This window comes from Haliotis rufescens, unplaced genomic scaffold (genome assembly GCF_023055435.1).
Source record: "Haliotis rufescens isolate VD_foot unplaced genomic scaffold, xgHalRufe1.0.p SCAF_18, whole genome shotgun sequence".
Classification (NCBI taxonomy): domain Eukaryota; kingdom Metazoa; phylum Mollusca; class Gastropoda; order Lepetellida; family Haliotidae; genus Haliotis; species Haliotis rufescens.
Window position 1 is genome coordinate 26,772,661 of NW_025963868.1, and position 22,491 is coordinate 26,795,151.

At 39.3% G+C, this 22,491-nt stretch overlaps 2 protein-coding genes and 1 long non-coding RNA gene across 4 annotated transcripts; all 3 read right to left on the reverse strand.

Moving 5' to 3' along the window:
- Positions 1 to 1,461: 1,461 nt before the first annotated feature.
- Positions 1,462 to 10,686, reverse strand: LOC124120346. 2 transcript variants are annotated; one of them, XM_048398514.1, is made up of 13 exons: positions 10,522 to 10,686; positions 8,596 to 8,928; positions 7,908 to 8,237; positions 6,907 to 7,230; positions 6,469 to 6,519; positions 6,047 to 6,097; positions 5,276 to 5,323; positions 4,956 to 5,006; positions 4,429 to 4,527; positions 4,025 to 4,126; positions 3,701 to 3,814; positions 3,214 to 3,229; positions 1,462 to 2,338 (listed from the first exon to the last, which is right to left on the reverse strand). In XM_048398514.1, exons 1-13 carry the CDS (start codon positions 10,598 to 10,600, stop codon positions 2,077 to 2,079), a joined length of 1,860 nt encoding a protein of 619 aa, XP_048254471.1. In that variant the 5' UTR covers positions 10,601 to 10,686; the 3' UTR covers positions 1,462 to 2,076. The 2 variants fall into 2 exon arrangements, with proteins under 2 accessions (XP_048254471.1, XP_048254472.1); XM_048398515.1 differs by lacking the exon at positions 6,047 to 6,097.
- Positions 10,687 to 14,157: 3,471 nt separating this feature from the next.
- LOC125381491 lies at positions 14,158 to 15,366 on the reverse strand. Its single transcript, XR_007221800.1, has 3 exons — positions 15,263 to 15,366; positions 15,089 to 15,104; positions 14,158 to 14,679 (listed from the first exon to the last, which is right to left on the reverse strand). It is a non-coding gene; the product is annotated as an uncharacterized LOC125381491 (long non-coding RNA).
- A 3,200-nt stretch (positions 15,367 to 18,566) lies between these two features.
- LOC125381492 lies at positions 18,567 to 19,557 on the reverse strand. The gene is made up of 2 exons (XM_048398068.1): positions 19,254 to 19,557; positions 18,567 to 18,895 (listed from the first exon to the last, which is right to left on the reverse strand). The coding sequence occupies exons 1-2, from the start codon at positions 19,480 to 19,482 to the stop codon at positions 18,762 to 18,764; spliced, it is 363 nt and encodes a 120-aa protein (XP_048254025.1). The 5' UTR covers positions 19,483 to 19,557; the 3' UTR covers positions 18,567 to 18,761.
- Between the last annotated feature and the right edge of the window lie 2,934 nt (positions 19,558 to 22,491).

Here is a 22,491-nt window from a genome sequence, read left to right on the forward strand (position 1 = left end):
TGTATTGAAAAATAATATTGAAAAATTCCGAACAGTGACTCGTAAAGACTGAGTGAGTGAGTTGGTGGGTGGGTGGGTGAGTGAGTGAGTGGGCTGGGGAGTGAGTGAGTGAGTGAGTGGGTGAGCTAGCTCACATCAGTATTTCAGTAAGAGCACGGCTGATCATATTCGGGAAGTTGTCAACGGGTAAATGAGTGAGTGAGTGAGTGAGTGAGTGAGTGAGTGAGTGAGTGAGTGAGTGAGTGGGTGGGTGGGTGGGTGAGTGAGTGAGTGTGTGGGTGGGTGAGTTTGGGTGAGTGAGTGAGTGTGTGGGTGGGTGATTGTGAGTGAGTGAGTGAGTGAGTGAGTGAGTGAGTGAGCTAGCTCACATCAGTATTTCACTTGCAGCACGGCTGATCAGATTCGGGAAGTTGTCAACGACTGGCAACCAACCATTTAATTTTTAGGAAGAGACAACGTTCATTGTCCCTAATGCTGCTCTCATAAACGCCTCTTTGTTAAACGCCGCTTAAAACAGTGTCGGCACTATGCAAACCTGGTCTAGAAGTGTCACACCGAATGTCTCATGAATCACATATCACTGGCAAACCATGTCCGACAAAGTGAGTGAGTTGGGTTTAACGCCGCATTTAACAGTATTCCAGTAATATCACGGCGTGTCTGCTTAATGTGGAAGGAAAGCCCGAAGTCATGCAGGTGTCAGACGTTTACCACTTTGGTGAAACCAACGATCACGGGTATGGTGCTGACAAACCTAGAAACATAATCGGGGCGAACCAGGATTTGAACCCACAATCATAGGTTTCTGGCGTGCCCAAGGGACGCAACTCTGCACAGCGAATCGCGGCACCTAAGACGACTGGGCCACCCGTGCCCCCCTCACCCAGCAGTGAATGGGTGCCCGGTAGGATGAGATGGCAGTGTGTCACACCGAATGTCTCATGAATGACATATCACTCGCAAACCATGTCCGACAAAGGTGTGATCAGAAATTAAATTAAAAACATAAATGTAATGGAACAAAGATGACAAGTAAATCCACATAAAGCCTTTAATTCAAATGCAGTTCATATCAATGAAAGATGTCAGAAATACAATGCTATACAGTAAACTACGGTTATAACGAACTCAAAGAGACTAGTAATTTTAGTTCGTTATAACCGTAGTTCGTTATAAGCATATATACAACATAACTACAGCAAATAGTCGGGACCAAAAAATAAGTTCGTTATGTCCGTCAGTTCGTTATGAGCGTGTTCGTTATAACCGTAGTTTACTGTATATGTATAGACCACCTTCTTTATTCTGACAAGATGTTATCTTGATATGTCAAGTACTTTCTGTTTCCGTGATCAACTAATCACCACTATACCATTCAGATATTTTTTTTACAAATAATAGTAATAACAACAACAACATCAATAATAATAATAATAATAATAATAATAATAATACAGATCACTTAAGGACTGATGAATCAACAGTAATAACACGAATCCTGCTCAGAGGAAACGAATCTAATAATACTGGCAAACATTTGTCTGTTTATAGACAATGAAGAATGCACAATGGACGTAAGCAACTTGATCACTATCTACAGTATCCACAAAAATGACAAACCTCAAGCTCGACATAATAATGGTTAAAACAATAATAGCAAATTTATACAGGATTTTGCGCGTGGACTGTGTACGTCTTAAAGCGTATATGAATGAGTTTCGTTGAATAAACTGGATCTCGAATGAATCCCTTTTTATGCAAGTATACTGTCGAGTTCCTCACAAATCCAACATCATAACGATGATGCATCTAGACTTCGAGGCCACTTCAGCACAATCACAACTGATACAACTGTAGCATGTTAAACGATGAATCATTTAACGCAAACATCATAGAATAAAAAGCTTCGATTATCTGCAGGAACCGATTTCTTTGAGCGTAGAAGGCAAAATGGCAGTGAAAATTAATTGAAAGGATCACTGAAAATGACTGATGACACCAGGTGTCCTTGGAAAGAGTTAGCAAGTCCTGCCCCACCAGAAGACACGTTTCACAGCACTACAGCTAGCCGACTATTTAGATCCATGGTTCATCATAATGATTCACGGTGGACACTGACCGTAAACTACAGCAGTCGTCCATGTTAGTTCCGGTCATGCGCATCACGCTGTCTTTCTTAAGTCGTAAGTGTCGGAGCTCGTGGTAACCGCAACTATTCACGTATTCGCGTCTGAAATTGACTCCTTCCTCTCTTCTCTGAGTGGAGTCTTGCTGCGCAGGCCGGATATCGTCAATTTCGAAGTAGATGCGGTTGTCGGCCTGAGCGAGAGCAGGGGGCCTGTGACAATGGGGTAAATGTGGATGTACATCATTAAGCTGACATTCATAGGAAGTACATCTACATTCTAAGCATCGAAATACATATGTATAAAAGCTCGCTAAAACGATATACAAGTTTTATGGTAACATCATATAAGTCTCTGGGTAACCTAAGCCAAGTCAAAGCAAATTCTCTAAAATACATGTGAGTATTTCAGAGCTTGTCTATAGGAAATCTGACAGTTAAATGTTTCAGCCGACATCGTGTTTTTGTTTGTTTGTTTGTTTATGTTTAACACCGCATTCAACACTATTCTAGCTATTTGACAGCGGACTGGACCAGACAGTCCAGTGGTTGACATCATGAGCATCAACCCACGCAATCTGGATATGATGACGTGCATCAATTAAGTCAGCGAGTCTGACCACCCGATCCCGTTAGTCGCCTTTAACGACAAGCATAGTGGTCTCAGTATTTTGGCAAGTGTCAATCTGGCAACCTATGTGATGGCATACCATCTTATTCTATACTGTGTTTGCTCGTATCCCTTGCAAACACACATTGGTCTAGTTGTCTGATCAACCTTAGATTGCACTGAACGCCTATGTACCTGACATATTAAAGGTAAATTGTCTACACCAGCACCCGAGCGTTCAAGAACATTTCATGTTTGTTCTGATGCTTGAGTATTCGTGAAATCCTGACACATTCCGAGTAATTTTGCATTGATATATTAAAAAACACGTTAATGAAACAATCGAAAAACACGGATACAACATAGTATGTGAAACCTCATAATACGGATAGTTTTAGTCAGGATACGTACTCTGGGATTTAGGTCTTTTGCCTTTAAATAAACACTCATATCATTGTGATTAAACATTAAAACCTACCTTGCGTCAGAGGTTTCTGTGAAAAAGAAAGAAAGGTTTACATTCACGCAAAGCAGCAATACATCACAATTCATCGCCTGTTAAATGTAGCTGATGTAAGTCTGAACATGATTCTAATCCTAATGATGTCGTTATATTTACGTTATGTGTTGTGTTTCACACACACATTAATAAGTAGAATGTATATTCAATGTTGCAGAACATCACGCATCCTGAGGTATTGATAATCACAACAATATCGAATACTACAACAAACGCTTGATCCGATCCTGGCCTAGACACAAACGATTTAGTGAATTGGCTTCTGTTAGGCCCATTTGGGTAATCAGACAATATTCTATGGAGTAGCATTATGACAAGTAACTGTATGAGTTGAACTGCCCTGACATTACACTGCTGCTATTTATATTTTGACTCTCGATTCATTCCTCAATTACAATTCAACGAATGCATATAATGACGTATTTCAACACAGAACAAATCCCACCTTGAATCCGTCGTTTGAATGTTCTGCGACAAAGCAAGAAAGCGATGACGGAGATGATCACCGTCGTTGCAACCGAGAATCCAATACTGACTACAACAAGGGTCTCCAGCCCTCCTGGAAAAAACGGATTTTAACTGAATTAATTGAAACATTGAACACTGTTTTACAAGCGGTTTTTGTATAACAAAACACTTGTTTTGCGAGATACGATATCATCTATCTATCTATCTATCTATCTATCTATCTATCTATCTATCTATCTATCTATCTATCTATCCATCCATCCATCCATCCATCCATCCATCCAACCATCTCTTTACATACCTTTCCCGACAGATGCATCAGTCGTTGTGATCAGTTTTTTGCTCGAGTGTTCCGATCCATCAGGTGATGTGGGCATTACAGAAGACATGCTGTCTTCACTTGCTGAAATAGGCCACGTGAGAGTAACAATATCAGTTACAAAAAGTAAAGCAGATATCAGAGTAAAGCAATTATGATCGAGGGAATATCGAGTGATCAACAGTTCCCGTACCCAAGCCTGACAACATTTACAGCAAACCTCCACAAAATAATGTTATATTTACTTAATGAATAATAGGAATCTTTAATTTGTGTATGAAGATCACCACTGACATGTTTGATAGCATATTTATGTTTGAAGACAAGGACGATTTGTAATTTAATCGAGGAAATATCATACTTGACACATGAAAATATAAACATACCAGGCGTTGTATCACCATGATCACCAGTTGAGTTGCTGAATGGGACTGGCTCAAATGTGGTCTGATCCTCTCTCACAGTCGAAACGTACGTCGTATGAACTGTGTTAATTATATTCATATACGTTGAATAAAAATATAGGTGGTGGATTAATTTTTAATAACTAATTATGTGTATACAATTATACTACGGAACATGCATAAAGACAATTGTGTCAAAAGTTTACTTTGGTTGTTTTGCTGAATGACTGCGTTTAGGAAATGTACATCGTGAGGGAAAAGTCATGCGACTTGTCTCGGGTGGTCGTCTCTGTTTCAGTTTCTGCTGTTTTCTCTTGCAGAAAATGAAATAATATTTACATACTGTTACGGGAACATGTGGACATTTTCCGATTAATCTATACACTTTCCGTCCTTCACTTGAAACCAACACAGTTGGTCGGAAATTGGGTAAGATATGAACTTCAAAGTTTGATACTAGTATATGGAATTAAATCTAAACGATTCAATTATATGAATCATATACTTACCTACAGTTGAGGTTTCGTCAACTTCTGAAACCTGTACAGTCGCAGTGTCATCTACAATATATGTGATGTTTATTAAAATAATAATGACAACAATTCTGAATATTTTCCTGTTTCCTCAACCTTTCACCAAACAATATTTGCATAATGTTGACTTAACGTGTTCACGTATTCCGATGTATTTATAGGATCATTCATTTACTTGTTACTAAAAGACGAATGTCAACGAATTATTCACAAATGCTTTTATAAGTTATTTGGTACAAGCGTGGAGAGGACAGTTTGACAGATTCAGTAGTATGAATGATATGCATATACTTTACCTGTAGATGTTGCGACAGACGGTGAAGCCGACCCAGTCACAGAGTTATCTAAAATAAGAGATATTTATTTTAATTCAATATCCATGTGCAAAAGGAGTGTGAGTATAGTTGTACTTCGTTTCATTCCAGCATCTATATGTATTTGTTCTATTACGTACATACATGCACACACACACACACACACACACACACACACACACACACACACACACACACACACACACACACACACACACACACACACACACACACACACACACACACACACACACACACACACACACACACACACCACACAAACACACATACATACATACATACATACATACATTCATACATACATACATACATACATACATACATACATACATACATACATACATACATACATACATACATACATACATACATACATAGGAGTGTGAGTATTGTTTTACTTCTCGTTTCATTCCAGCATGTATTTTCTATTTGTTCTATTAAATACACACACACACACACAAAACACACACACACATACATACATTTTGGAACTTGTGTAATTAGTCTTACCTTGCACATACATACATATACACGCACACACGCACGTAAGCACGAACGAACGCACGCACGCACGAACGCACATACATACATACACACATACATACATGCATACATACATACATACATACATACATACATACATACATACATACATACATACATACATACATACATACATACATACATACATACATAGGAGAGATTCAGACGAATCATATGCATATACTTTACCTGTAGTAGATGTTGCGACAGATGGTGAAGCCGACCCAGTCACAGAGTTATCTAAAATAATATAAGAGATATTTATTTTAATTCAATATCCATGTGCAAAAGGAGTGTGAGTATAGTTTTACTTCGTTTCATTCCAGCATCTATATGTATTTGTTCTATTACGTACATACATGCACACACACACACACACAAACACACATACATACATACATTTTGGAACATGTGTCATTAGATTTACCTGGCACATACATACATACATACACGCACACACGCAAGCACGCACGCACGCACGAACGCACATACATACATACATACATACATACATACATACATACATACATACATACATACATACATACATACATACATACATACATACATACATAGGCGAGATTCAGACGAATCATATGCATATACTTTACCTGTAGTAGATGTTGCGACAGATGGTGAAGCCGACCCAGTCACAGAGTTATCTAAAATAAGAGATATTTATTTTAATTCAATATTTATGTGCAAAAGTTTTACTTCGTTTCATTCCAGCATCTATATGTATTTGTTCTATTACGTACATACATGAACACACACACACACACAAACACACATACATACATACATTTTGGAACATGTGTCATTAGATTTACCTGGCACATACATACATACATACACGCACACACGCAAGCACGCACGCACGCACGAACGCACATGCATACATACATACATACATACATACACACACACACACACGCACACACACACATACATACATACATACATACATACATACATACATACATACATACATACATACATACATACATACATACATACATACATACATGTAACAAGGCAGGTTGACCTACTGAAAACAACCAGCACGTGTTCCCAGTCACAGTCTGCATGTCCGCCCTTCTCCAGGCTACAGTGGTACCTCCCAGCATCAGCTGATGTGACGTCAGAGAGTTGGAACTGTACAGTGACATTATCCGATGATGTGATGACTTTCAGGATCTTGATCCTGGTCCAGTAGGTTTCCCATATGTAGCCTTCAGCAGAGTCCATTTCAAACACATTTATATCATTAGGGTCTTGCAGGTATATTCTTGACTGATGTTGGGGTGTCCTCATGGAAAGCAACACAGTGTCTCCCTCGTGCACTTCCAGGTTCTGAGGAGACTTAGGCACATCTACAACATAGTCAGTTTTCTACTTATAACAATATCGACAGTTGCAATAACATGAGTAGGTGAGGTGTGTTTTACACCGTATTTCTGTAATACTGTATTTCTACACAGCCACAGTTATAGTGGGTCGATCTTAATTTGAGGATGAGAGGAGAGCTTGCCAGAAATTGATGCGGATCTAAGTAGTTTACAGACATAATATAACTAAAGTTCATCTTACTCGAACGCATATACAATGACAAGCCATAGAACTTCTATCACTTTCTCAAAATCAATGGGAAAATAGCAAAATATAATCAAAACGAAAACAGAACATTTATCGGTACAAAAGCTCCCAATAGATTGTGTAGCTACTTTCACACACATGAGTCCCAAAGAGGGAGGGGTCAACTGAAATTGCTATAACAGAAGGCGACTTCATAAACACTTAAAGCAACAACAATATCGATGTTATCGGCATGGCTTGCCTATGCAAAGCAGAATATACGACGTCTCAGAGAGGAACATACTAGTATGGAGCTATGTTATTCTCAAACTGGGATGTGTCATTACTTATCTGAGGTAACAGTTGGCTTCTTAGTTGTGAATCCATTTTGAAATTTAAGTTTTTAAGCTCTGTAACAACAACTGGCTGTCTAACAAATGGGAGGTTACCCGTGACACTTGTAATGAATACATACATTCTACGCTAAGGACATAGTCCACACTGTGGTCTGTGAGTATATTGTCCCCAACCACTGTCTGACAAGTGTATCTGTGTGCTCTGTCCTTCCTTGTCACGCCACTGATAGTCAGAGTGTTGTTCATGTATCGCCCGCCTCTCCATACCCTGCTACCAGACGCCAACTGATGCCTGCCTCCATTCTCTACACTCGTTCCGTTCTTCATCCAGACAAAGTTCATGGACAGGTTCCAATTTGGGTAACTTTTCAGAAAGGAGTTGCATGTCAGATCAACAGAACTGCCAAAGGATACCTTTTCCGGGCCCTCGATATAAGGTTCTTGAACTCCTGTTGAAAAAATAACCATATATGCAAATGGAGTGGCTTATATATTTGTAAGTGTTGTAAATGCTGTCGTAATAGGGTTCAATACCGACATCGGTATGATGATATCACCAACGTAAATATACATTGTCAATACAAAGGAAACACCAGTCTAGATTATCCGCGGAACCATTAGCGAAAAGGACGAAATATCTGTGAAATTTTTATGAATGGACATACTTTTTTTTCTGGAAACATGAACATTATCCTTCTTCAAAATACCCTGTTACAGCTGCCCTGGTCAGTGACTTGTTGATATATTGTGTAGACTTAGTTACCATACTCAAATACCGGATAGTGTTTCTGGAAATTAACTACTTACGTATCACTACTAGCTGTTGCCCACAGTTGGGAATCTTTGTTCCTGGACGTTGTGGTGAACCAAGATAGCAGCTGTACTGACCAAAGTCATGGTCGTCAGCTCTACTGAGCACGAAGCTGAAGAGACCAGCTCCTGAGGAATTTATATTTCCAGTGAATTCCAGCCTTGATTTCAGTTTCTCATTGGCAATGTTGAATTCGTTAAAGTTCGTTATGTGAAACACCGTTTCCTTCCAAAAATCGTTTCTAACAAAAAAGTCTTTGTTTCCAGACCCATGCAAATTCCAAGCCAGAGTTGCTGTTTCTCCAAAACGAATATAAACAGTTGACGCAGCTGAAAGATAAATGCGTCAAATATAACATTTACAATTCAATTTCTTTTCCAAACGGCTACATTTACTGAAACACAAATTTTATTACTTGTAAAATAGTTACAGAACACCAGCAGTTGGAAGATTACAGTTGTAATACCTACCAGCCATGACAAATTAACTATCGCCATATGAAAAAACGGGTGTTCTTAAACCTATTTTGCGTGGTATATTTATGTATTTACATCGCAAAAAGTAGCAAAGTAACATGTACTAATGGATTATCCATACTATTTGCCCAATACATACCCATCACAATACTTGTCTGTCCACAATTAGCAATTATGAATCCTCTGTTACCCAGGGACCGCGAATAACACTCTCTGATGATAAATCTGAACAATTCTGCAGATTGTTTCTAACAAGCATATCCACGACATATTCAATTCCATGAATGATCAACGTCAAGACAACGTGTATTGTGTACTTGACATTTTGACTTTGACAATGTTTGGGTTCCGTACAGTGAATGAGAGGTGTCCCGTGTCATTGATCGGGGCGTATCATTTATTTCTGTTTAGTTATTGATGTTATAACTTGTCACATATTAACTGAGTTTTTGTATGAACATTTATCTATTGAGTTTTTATGTTGGACCCCCGTGTACATATAAGTCTAAGATTAAATTTCCATTTTCTTCGTGAGTGATTGTGTTGGGTTTAATGCTGCTTTTGAAATTTTTCCATTTATATCACAGCGTGTCAGCTTAATGTGGGAGGAAAGCCCGAAGTGATGCGGGTCTCAGGCGTTTTACACTTTTACCACCCACGGGCACCGGTATGGTGCTGACAAACCTAGAAATATAATCGAGGCGAACCGGGATTCGAACCCACAATCGTAGGTTTGCCCCAGGGACGCAACTCTGCAAAGAGAATCGCGGCGCGTTAGACGACTGAGCCATCCGTGCCCCCTGAATGAATGAATGGCCCCTATTCATCACGTAAATAACGCAAACAGAGTGAATGATTCATAATTAATTTTACACCAATTATTGGAAAAAAATTCTGTTCCACTATTTCGTGCTTCACCTTGAAACGGGGGCACGGGTGGCCCAGTCTTCTAAGGCGCTGCGATTGGCTATGCAGAGTTGCGTCCCTTGAACACGCCAAAAACCTATGATTGTGGGTTCGAATCCCCCAATTATGTTACTAGGTTTGTCAGCACCATGCCCGTGCTCGTGGGTTTCACCGAAGTGGTAAACGTCACTTCGGGCTTTCCTCCCACATTAAGCTGACACGCCGCGATATAACTGGAATACTGTTAAAAGCGGCGTTAAACCCAACCTACTCACTCACTCACTCAACTTGAAACTGCCTACCAACTGGTACAGCTATCAACATTCAACTCAGTCACAAGTGGTTTACATATCTGGATATATATACATTCTATAAAACTCGTGCCAAGTTATTAATTTAAAGTGGAATTTTGTTGACAACCTCTAGTACTAATACAAACACAGACGCGCGTTCACTCAATAATCTTGAGCATGACGTTGAACTACATTTCACGTCACCTCATCCCTTGAGTTATGTATGTTTTTATTGTATCAGTCTTACCTGTCGGCGCTCCTCCTATACAACTATGGGAAAACAACAAAACACAAATGACAGTAGTCCAACTCCAACTACACATCATCCTGCTGTGGTTTCTGACTGATTATATCAGTAACAAACTCGTCAGTGTACCACGCTCGCTACAAATACTTCCTGTGTAATCTACCCTTCAGGCAATAACACAGGCCGTGGTCGAATAATCAAAACACTTTGAGACCTGGCAATAAATAATAGAAATGTTATTGTTTTCAATACTCTAATTATCCATGTATTTCATTTCGTCCCATCAACTTATACCAGGAACAAGTCACTTTCCTGTTCGGTATATTTATACAGTGCTACGTTTTGTACAGACTGACATGTACATTTCTTCCGTCAAGCTTGTACACACCTTCCTGGTGATGCATTTATTCTTAGAAATTGTACAGTGTAACCATACTCTGCGAAAATCTCGTCACGATATGGTTGCAATATGTGACGTCAAATTTTAACTCACTCACTGTCAAAATTCAATTGGCAACTGCGTCCCACGACTATGTAATCAACGTGGACACTGTAATAAATGTCCTGCGGGAAATCGAGACTTTGGCGTGAGTACTTTCAGATAGATCTACATTGTATATAATCAATTTTACTAAACTGAAACCCAAGTATCATCTGAATGATTTTCCTTGGTCTTTCAATTTACTATAGCCAAGTCCCTTTAAGTCTCAAATAAATCATTGTTTTTCTTCAGAAACGTATTCATGCCAGACAGAAAACTAATTAAAACCTGAAGATAGCTCACTATACAACATAGCTGGGAGCCTACCTCAACAGGAAACATATTTTCTATAATCGATTCGTTTCATGTTTGAAGGTTATGTTGTATAACGCGGCTGTAAAGCCCTGCTTATTTCTGTGCGATTTAACTACAGTGTTCGCCTGGTTTGATAGCTGATATACTGACTCAGCACTTCGCGCATGCGCAGATGGCTGTTACTGAGGTTTAATGTTTAAAAAATGGCGACTACCTTGGCAACAGTAGCTACGAGCACTAAAAGCTTCTCTATGTTAGCTTTATTTCACACTATCGCGATAAACCACTTATCACGTATGACACTTCTGACCTTAAGTCAGCCACTAATATCAGCAAACTAAAGTTTGTCAGTTACTTGGTGTCAGAACTGATACGTTCCCCTTAATAGGTATAGGAGAAAGATCACATTTTCTTCTAATTTGCTATTCTTTCACACCTAATTACTCCAGTGACACGTTTTTCCTGTTGATAGAATGTAGCGGATGTGAAACAACATATATGTTTATTCTAACAGTCCTGACCAGGTATTTTGATGATTCCAGTTTCATTAAACTGTTTTATTATTATTTATTTAAAGGTATACCTCTATACATCCACATTGCATTTTGAGCATTAGCCTCGGGAGAATCGATATGGGATCGTTTCATTTTGGAATATTTACATATGAGGCCGTTTCACATGTCTTTTTTTATATTTCTAGCCCAGGTGGGGATATTCGTCGAAGGTATTTGGCTGTATGACAATTATTGAACGAAAGCAGATCACCGATGTACCTTTACTCTTTGGTTAAATTCTCGAGTTCTATGTTGTAAATCCAAGTAGTGTATTTTTTTGTTTAGCAATGATTGTAACTGTGTTGTTATGTTTCTGTTGTGATTCGGCAGACGCTCTTTACATTGTGTTTGGGCAGTGATCATGCGTCAGGAAGCTAGAGTGGTGTGTAAACTTCCGGTCCGCTTTACCGGGGACGGTGATAGTATGTTTTTGAAACATGTGGAAAGTTCCATTATCTCTCACGCATTTCATCGCTTTGGAACAAGCATTCATGTGAGGATCGCTCATCATCCCTGATTCCCTGCCTAGTCCATCTCGCCGCGTCTGTTTAAATTCTCAGTTAACGTATTGTTTCAATGTTGAAATCGACACGTAACAGTAGTAAATCCGATTTATTTGCATAAAGAAACCAGCAAGGGTGGTGCCACAATTAGTACCCATCAGAATGACTACTTTCTGCCAAATGTCATTTCCCAAATTTCATATTGATGTTATCTATGGGGAAGTTTAGCTTTTCATATATTGTTTTCGCAGTAAATTTAAGATGGCATTTTACCCGTGAATATCCCAGTTGGACATTTACAGCAACCCATGCTTGTCGTAAGTGGCGACTAACGTAATCGGGTTGTCAGCCTCGCTGACTTTGTTGATACATATCATCAAATCCCAATTGAGTTGATTGATGGCCAAGATGTCAACGACTGGATTGTCTGGTCCAGGCTCGGTTATTTACAGACCGCCGTCATATAGCTGGAATATTGCCGAGTGCAGCGTTAAACATCAACCAAATAAACAAAGCGTTATAATATATACTTCACATGATTCAGAGGGGATTGTGGGGCAGCCTATTGGTTAAAGAGTTCGCTCGTCACGCAGTAGGCTCGTGTTCGATTCCCCCATGGGAACAATGAGTGAAGCCCATTTCTGGTGTCACCCGCTGTGATAATGCTAGAATATTGCTAAAAGCGGCGTAACACCATATTCACTTACTCACTCTTTTATATTGTGCAGCCATCCAACACATATTATTCTCACCATGTCATCTAGCTCATTTAAGGACACCGTCGTGTTGTGACTGAAATAATGAGACAAAATAAAGTGTATGTGACCACGTTGCGGAATAATTGTGGAACGGTGCTCATAAATGCCAATCACTGATTTGCTAGGCTTTGTTTCGATGACTTAAAGGAAGCAAAATGATGTAGTTTGAACGCTGGCTGGTAATGCTGGAGACGCGGGGGATTGCTGCGCCACAGAAGATCTGGGTTAGATTAGGTCTTCGGGTCAGAATAATTCCCATTGCTTTCATTGTACCTCATCGGTGAGGAACGTTGTTCATAATGTCAATCACTTATTTGCCAGGCTTTGTTTCGATGCTTTAAAGGCTGCTATGGTACACCTTTAATATTGCTAACTGCGGTGTCACATAACACACAAACAGAAATAGAAAAAGAAAGAGGAACTTGTCAGCAGTGAAATATTGTCATACGTCCTTATTTAATCTTCTTCAGGTGGGGATGGAGTGAGTGTGTTAAAATTTAAAGTCGGCAACGCTTGAGCCATATTGTTGACATTTGTCAGCACCTGATATAAACACAGTCATTGAAATCACAAAATGAATTCAGAATTCATGACGTCTGTCGCACATTACGAGAATATGAAATGTTTGTGAAAGCTTCCTTTCACTAGTATGTTCCTCCATGAAAGTTTTAATATTTATAACATCGATTTCCGACAACCTCTTCAATAATAAATTGAAGTCAATTGAATAATAAATATATATTATTCTTAATGAACTTATTTCAGGGGCATACTGTCTACATTGCTGGGGTTATCAAGGTTAAATTTTCTTATTAAGCAGTTACCCTCAGTCAGTGGACAGTTTATCTTAAAATGTTGGGACATCTTCCGCCCGTATCGCGTTTCAGGAAATAGTAACACATTTATATGAATAAATAACAAGAACAACACTTATGCATGCAAATCAAAACTGTTAATTTTATCAAACACAAAACGAAATACGTATATGTAAGCTATGACATATTGATCGATCAGTATTTCCGTTCTACAGTGCTGCATTCTTTCGTATATATTAAACCTACATTACTTCACCCATTTTCTTAAAAAACATGTGATGTAAGTTCATATCGGTGCTGAAAACTAATTTGATATCAGAGTCAATTTTAGATGATTTAGATTTCGTTTCGTTATGTCTGTTCAGCCTCAATTGTTAAAAAAGTGATGAAAAATTAAATCCGAAATAGTCCAGGTAAACTCTTTCTTCACTCCAAATCACATATCCTTTGTCATTTTGATATCTACAAAGACAATACTGTATATCGATCATTGTGTAGCCTTTTCCTAACGTGTAATGGAACTGAAACGTGGCAGGCAACCAAACACGCTCACTCTTATTATGTGACTGTATGAAAAAGGACTGTATAAAAGAGAAGAAGAATAATTCGTCAAATTTGCCGAGGCCTTGTGGGTATCTGCCTTCCATGAGGCCACACTCTTATATAGTGTCGATAGTAGCATAGCCTTCATTCTCATCATGTCTTGGCGTGACATACAATGCCGCTGGAAGTCTGTAAAAACACAAATCGTACTTTGTTGTCACAAATAGTATACACTGTATATAGAATTGTCTCTGTTTCGTTCAAACAGCCATTAGTACATGGTTGCTGTTTAAGAAGAGTATGAGAGTATGGGTTTCACGCCGCGTTGAACAGTATTCAGCTTATTATGGTAGGTAAACCAAAAGTGATGCATATCTTATATGTTTACCACTTTGGTGAAACCCAAGGGCACGAGTATTATGCTAACAAACCCAGAACCATAATGGGGGCGAACCGTGATTCGAACTCGCGATCATAGGTTTCTGACGTGCTCAGCGAATTTCTGCACGTGCGACACCATACTAAATATTTATAATTAGGATAGTGCTAATTACATGGTTCGAGGATTAAGATAATTATGAATAGCTCTAATACTTACTTGTTGTTACTGTGTACTGAAACGTAATGGATAAGTAAATGACTTAAATGCACCTGACAAAGAATCAAATGACCAATGAGTATTACCATCATAATGTTAAGGATGTCGAACATTTGCCAAGTAAGGAAAAGACATTTCTCCAAACATACTGGTCTTGTTAATTTTTCATCTGACCTTTTCGTCGTTTGAGCATTACAATAGCGACGGTCATCACAATGCTCACAGCTGAGCTCACCACCGAGAACCCAACAACTTCAGCCAAAGAATAGGTGTGTATGTCTTCTTCACTATGCACGTCCATGTTGTCTGCAGGAGAGGATAAGGAAACTGGCGATGCTGATGTCGATATCGTGTCTCCTGTAATAATGAAGGAACATCTATGATGTATCATTCACACACAAGTACTATACCATGTGTATCACGAATGAAATGTGTAGGATATGGGATCATGTAATGAAATCGCATCCTACAACGGCCTTATGTACTATTCTTGGTGACCGCTAAATGTGACAGTTGTGTTTACGACAATAAGGCAAGAGGGTATCAACAAAGGCACCAATTGTGCTCCCCAACTTGTCGATATGTTTGTTATGCAAACGAATCTGAATTCCTGCTTTAAGTGGCAAAATCGAAAGATGGGAATTTGGCCAACAGGCCTGACATTAAGCTTCAGGTATATGGATGACCATTAATAATTGCTAAATAATGGTCAAATAGACAATTCCCTTCCAATCGTTTACTGAACTTGAACTTGAAATCAAAGAGACCAATGAAGCCGGCTCCTCAGTTTTATTTTAGATCTATGCATAAAGAGTGACAAACAATTCTCCACAAGTCGGCACGACTTCAACTCTCCAATAGTTAACCCTGCCCTCTTTGTTGAGCAATATTCCAGCAGCTGCGGTCTTTAGTGTCTACATTTTACAGGTAAAATCGAGCATCGAAAATCCTCATACGACTTTTTGCTCTAATGTTGTTTAATTGGGTTTACGGCATGCAAGGCCTTACCAAAGCTTCAGTTGGTTGGTTGGTTTGTTGTTTTACGCCGCACTCAGCAATTTTCCAGCTATATGACGGCGGTCTGTAAATAATCGAGTCTGGACCAGACAATCCAGTGATTAATGTCATGAGCATTGATCAACGCCATTGGGATCGATGACATGCATCAACCAAGTCAGCGAGCCTGACCACCCGATCCCGCTAGTCGCCTTTTACGACAAGCATAGTCACCTTTTACGGCAAGCATGGGTTGCTGAAGACCTATTCTACCCCGGAATCTTCACGGGTCCCAAAGCTTCAGAGAGGTTTTATGTCAAACATATTTTCAAATTTGACGCATCAATGACAAAAATGAGTTAGAAGCAATTCCCTTTTTGACTTGAACGGTATGTTCCCATATTTGTTCAGGGGACATGGTAAAAGCACTCATGGTTTATTCACGACTGCAGAGTCGATTATACGAATCATATACTTTACCTATAGGGGAGTTTTCGTCAGATTGTGAAGCTGGTGTAGTCACAGTGCCATCTAAAATATGAATGATGTTTATTGAAATTATAATGATTATAATAATCATGTACAAGACGAAGGAACAATTCACCCCAAAAAGCTATAATTGCATATTCTTCATACAACATGCATACACAATCCATTTTTTCAAATGTCTATACACACGATTGAAAGTTTGCTACAAGCTTTTCGGGGTAAAATACCATAAAGTGATCATAAACTTGACCTGCAGTGGAGGTTCGTAAAATTGTGAATGTGGTACAGTCGCAATAACATCTAAAATATTAGTGATCTTTATAGAAACGATTATAATAATAACCATGCACAAGAGAAATACACAATTCTGAAATTCCTGTTGTATTTACATTTCACCGAATCAAACAATATCTGCATACTGTTGGCGTGGCATGTTTACGCATTCCGATCATTTACAGGATTGTAAGAGACGAATGTCAATGAATTAATCACATTTTGAGAGATTCAGTAGTACGAATCATATGCATATACTTTACCTGTAGTAGATGTTACGACAGATGGTGAAGCCGACCCAGTCACAGAGTTATCTAAAATACGAGTGATGGTTTTTTTAAAGTTAAATATCCATGCGCAAAAGAGGTGTGAGTATAGTTTTACTTCGTTTCATTCTGGCATCTATTATCTATTTGTTCTATTACATACCTGCACACATACACACACACACACGCACGCACGCACGCACGCACGCACGCACACATACACACACACACGCGCGCGCGCGCGCACACATACACACACATACACACACACATACATACATACATACATACATACATACATACATACATACATACATACATACATACATACATACATACATACATACATACATACAAACATACATACATACATACATACATACATACATACATACATACATACATACATACATACATACATACATACACACATACATACATATGAAACAAGGCAGGTTGACCTACTAAAAACGACCAGCACGTGTTCCCAGTCACAGCTTCCATGACCCTCCAGGCTACAGTGGTACCTGCCAGAATCAGTTGATGCGATGTCAGAGAGTTGGAACTGTACAGCGACTTCATCCGAGGATGTGAGGACTTTCACGATCTTGATCCTGGTCCAGTAGGTTTCCCATATGTAGACTTCGGCAGAGTCCATTTCAAACACATTTCTATCATTAGGGTCTTTAAGGTATATTCTTGACTGATGTTGGGGTGTCCTCATGGAAAGCAACACAGTGCCTCCCTCGTGCACTTCCATGTTATGAGGAGACTCAGGCACATCTACAACATAGTCAGTTTTCTACTAATGACAATATCGACAGTTGCAATGACACGAGTAGGTGAGGTGTGTTTTACACCGTATTTCTGTAATACTGTAATTCTACACAGCAACAGTTATTGTGGGTCGATCTTAATTTGAGGGTGAGAGGAGAGCTTGCCAGAAATTGATGCGCATCTAAGTAGTTTGCAGACACAATATAACTAAAGTTCATCTTACTCGAACGTATATACACTGAACATCCAAGAACTTCTTTCACTTTCTCAAAATCAATGGGAAAATAGCATAATCTAATAAAAACCAAAAAAGAACATTTATCGGTACAAAAGCTCCAAAAGAGTGTGCAGCTACTCTCACACACATGTGTCCCAAAGAGGGACGGGTCAACTGAAATTGCTATGGCAGAAGGCGACTTCTTAAACACTTAAAGTGCCAACAATATCGATGTTATCGACATGGCTTGCTTATGCAAAGTAGAATATACTATGTCGCAGAGAGGAGCAGACTAGTATGGTGCTATGTTATTCTCTAACTGGGATGTTCCATTACTTATCTGAGGTAACAGTTGGCTTCTTAGTTGTGCACCCACTTTGAAATATATTTTTAAGCTGTGTAATAACTGGCTGTCATACAAATGGGAAGTTACCCGTGACACTTGTAATGAATACATACATGACACACCAAGGACATACTCCACACTCTGGTCTGTGAGTATATTGTCCCCGACCACTGTCTGACAAGAGTATATGTCTACTCTGTCCTTCCTTGTCACGCCAACGATAGTCAGAGTGCTGTTCATGCATCGCCCGCCTCTACATCTCCTGCTACCAGAAACCAACTGATGCCTGCCTCCATTCTCCACACTCATTCAGTTCCTCATCCAGACAAAGGACATGGGCAGGTTCAAACTGGGGTAACTTTTCAGAAAGGTGTTGCATGTCAGATTAACAGAACCGCCAAAGGATGCCTTTTCCGGGCCCTCGATATAAGGTTCTTGAACTCCTGTTGAAAAAATAACCATATATGCAAATGAAGTTGCTTATATATTTGTAAGAGTGTTGTAAATGCTGTCGTAATAGGGTTCAATACCGATATCGGTATGATGATATCACCAACGTAAATATACATTGTCAATGCAAAAGACACCAGTCTAGATTATCCGCGGAAACATTTGGCGAAAAGGGCGAAATATCTGGGAAATTTATATGAATGGACATACTTTTTTTCTGGAAACATGAACATTATCCCTCTCCAAAATACCCTGTTACAGCTGCCCTGGTCTGTGACATGTTGATATATTGTGTAGACTTAGTTACCATGCTCAAATTCCGGATAGTGTTTCTGTAAATGAACTACTTACGTATCACAACTAGCTGTTGCCCACAGTTGGGAATCTTTGTTCCTGGACGTTGTGGTGAACCAAGGTAGCAGCTGTACTGACCAAAGTCATGGTCGTCAGCGCTACTGATCACGAAGCTGAAGAGACCAGTTCCTGAGGATGTTATGTTTCCAGTGAATTCCACTCTTGATTTCTTTCTAGTAATATTGACTTTGTTGTAGTTCGTGAAGTGAATCACATTTTCTCTCATAAAATCGTTTCTGATAAAAAAATCTTTGTTTCGAGACCCATGCAAATTCCAAGTCAGAGTAGCTGTTTCTCCAAAACGAATATAAACATTTGACGCAGCTGAAAGATAAATGCATCAAATATAACATTTATAATTCAATTGCTTTTCCAAACGACTACACATTTACTGAAACAATAGTTTAATTACTTGTAAAATAGTTACAGAACACCAGCAGTTGGAAGATTATATGTTGTAATACCTACCAGCCATGATAAATTAACTATAGGCATATGACAAAAACGGGTGTTCTTAAACCTATTTTGTGTGGTATATCTATGTATTTACATCGCAAAAAGTAGCAAAGTAACATGTACTAAGGGAGTATCCATACCATTTGCCTCATACATACCCATCACGATAAGTGTCTGTCCACAATCAGTAATTACGAATCCTTTGTTACCCGGCGATCGCGAAAAACACTCATACCGGCCTTCGTCATGAAACTTGACATCTCTAATGATAAATCTGAACAATCCTGTTCCAGAAGGTGATATGTTCCCTGTAAATGTGATCCTAGATTCTGAGTTCACGTGAGTGACATTATTGTAGTTGGTTATATGGAATATGGCTTTCCCTGCGCGTGTGTTCCAAACGGTGTACTCGTTGGCTGTAGGTCTGGGTAGAGACCATGACAGTGTAGCATTTTCTTCAACGGTTACGTTTGCTGAAACGCAAGAAGGATAGTTTTAGCTATAGAATGCTATTGTAAATGGAAGTGTTAAGATACAATCACGCGTGTACGTTCCTGCAGATTGTTCCTAACAAGCATATCCACGACATATTCAATTCCATGAATGCTCATGCCAACGTGTATAACGTACTTGACATTTTGATTATGACAATGTTCGGGTTCCATTCGGTGAATGAAAGGTGTCTCGTGTCATTGATCGTGGCGTATCATTTATTTCTGTTTAGTTCTTGATGTTCAAACTTGTTACATATTAACTGAGTTTTTGTATGAACATTTATCTGTTGAGTCTTTATGTAGGACACCCGTCTACATATAATTCTAAGATTAAATTTTCCATTTTCTTCGTGAGTGAGTGCGTTGGGTTTAATGCCGGTTTTTATTCCATTTATATCACAGTGTGTCAGCTTAATGTGGAAGGAAAGCCCGAAGTGATGCGGGTCTCAGGCGTTTTACACTTTTACCACCCACGACCACCGGTATGGTGCTGACAAACCTAGAAAAATAATTGAGGCGAACCGGGATTTGAACCCACAATCCTAGGTTTGCCCCAGGGACGCAACTCTGCACAGAGAATCGCGGCGCCTTAGACGACTGGGCCACTCGTGACCCTGAATGAATGAATGCCTCCCCCCCCCCCCCCCCCCCCACACACACACACATTCATCACGTATATAACGCAAACAGAGTGAATGATTCGTACTTAATTTTGCAGAGTTGCGTCCCTTGTACACACCAGAAACCTATGATTGTGGGTTCGAATCCCCCAATTATGTTTCTAGGTTTGTCAGCACTATACCCGTGCTCCTGGGTTTCACCGAAGTGGTAAACGTCAATTCGGGCTTTCCTCCCACATTAAGCTGACACGCCGTGATATAACTGGAATACTGTTAAAAGCGGCGTTAAACCCAACCTACTCACTCACTCACTAAACTTGATACTGCCTACCAACTCTTACAGCTATCAACACTCAACTCAGTCACAAGTGGTTTACATATCTGGATATATATACATTGTATAAAACTCGTGCCAAGTTAGGAATTTAAAGTGGAAGTTTGTGTAAATTGCTTAGTTGACAGCCTATTGTACTAATTCAAACACAGACGCGCGTTCACTCAATAATCTTGAGCATGACGTTAAACTACATTTAACATCACCTCATCCTTTGAATTATGTATGTTTTTATTGCATCAGCCTTACCTGTCGGCGCCCCTCCTATGCAACGTTCGGAAAACAACAAAACACAAATGACAGTAGTCCAACTCCAACTGCACATCATCCCGCTGTAGTTCGTGACTGATTATATCAGTAACTCGTCAGTGTACCACGCTCGCTACAAATACTTCCTGTGTACTCTACCCCCCATGTATAGCACAGGCCATGGTCAAATAATCAAACCAAGTCCGCCATATCATACACTTTGAGACCTGGTAATAAATAATAGCAATGCTAATATTTTCAACACTCTAATTATACACGTATTTCAATCGTCCCAGCAACAGGGACACGTCACTGTCCTGTTCGGTATATTTATACACTGCTCCGTTCAGTACAGACTTTTCATTTCTTCCGTCAAGCTTGTACACACCTTCCTGGTGATGCATTTATTCTTAGAAATTGTACAGTGTGACCACACTCTGCGGAAATTCTCGTCACAATATGGTTGCAATATTGCCGTTGCAATAGTGACGGTAAATTTTAACTCACTCACTCACTGTCAAAATTCAATGGGCGACACTGTAATAAGCGCCTGCGGGAAATCGAGACTTTGGCTTGTGAACTTTCAGATGGATCAATTTTACTTAACTGAAAACCAAAATAACATCTGAATGATTTGAGTCCCTTTAAGTCTCAAATAAATCATCGTTTTTTCTTCAGAAACGTATTCATGTCAGACAGAAAACTAATCAAAAACAGAAGATAGCTCACTATGCAACGTAGCTCAACAGGAAACAGATCTTCAATAATCGATTCGTTTCATGTTTGAAGGTTATGTTGTATAACACGGCTGTTCAGCCCTGCACACTTCTGTGCGAATTAACTACAGTGCTCGCCTGGTATGGATAAAATAGCTGATACACTGACTCAGCACTTCGCGCATGCGCAGATGGCTTTTGCTGAGGAGTGAAATGTTTTATAAATGCCGACTACCTTGACAACAGTAGCTACCAGCACCAAACGCTTCTCTGTGGTAGCTTTATTTTCACACTATCTCAATACCCTTTATGTATTATTATTATTTATTTAAAGGTGCATCTTTTGAGCATTCACCATGGGAGAAT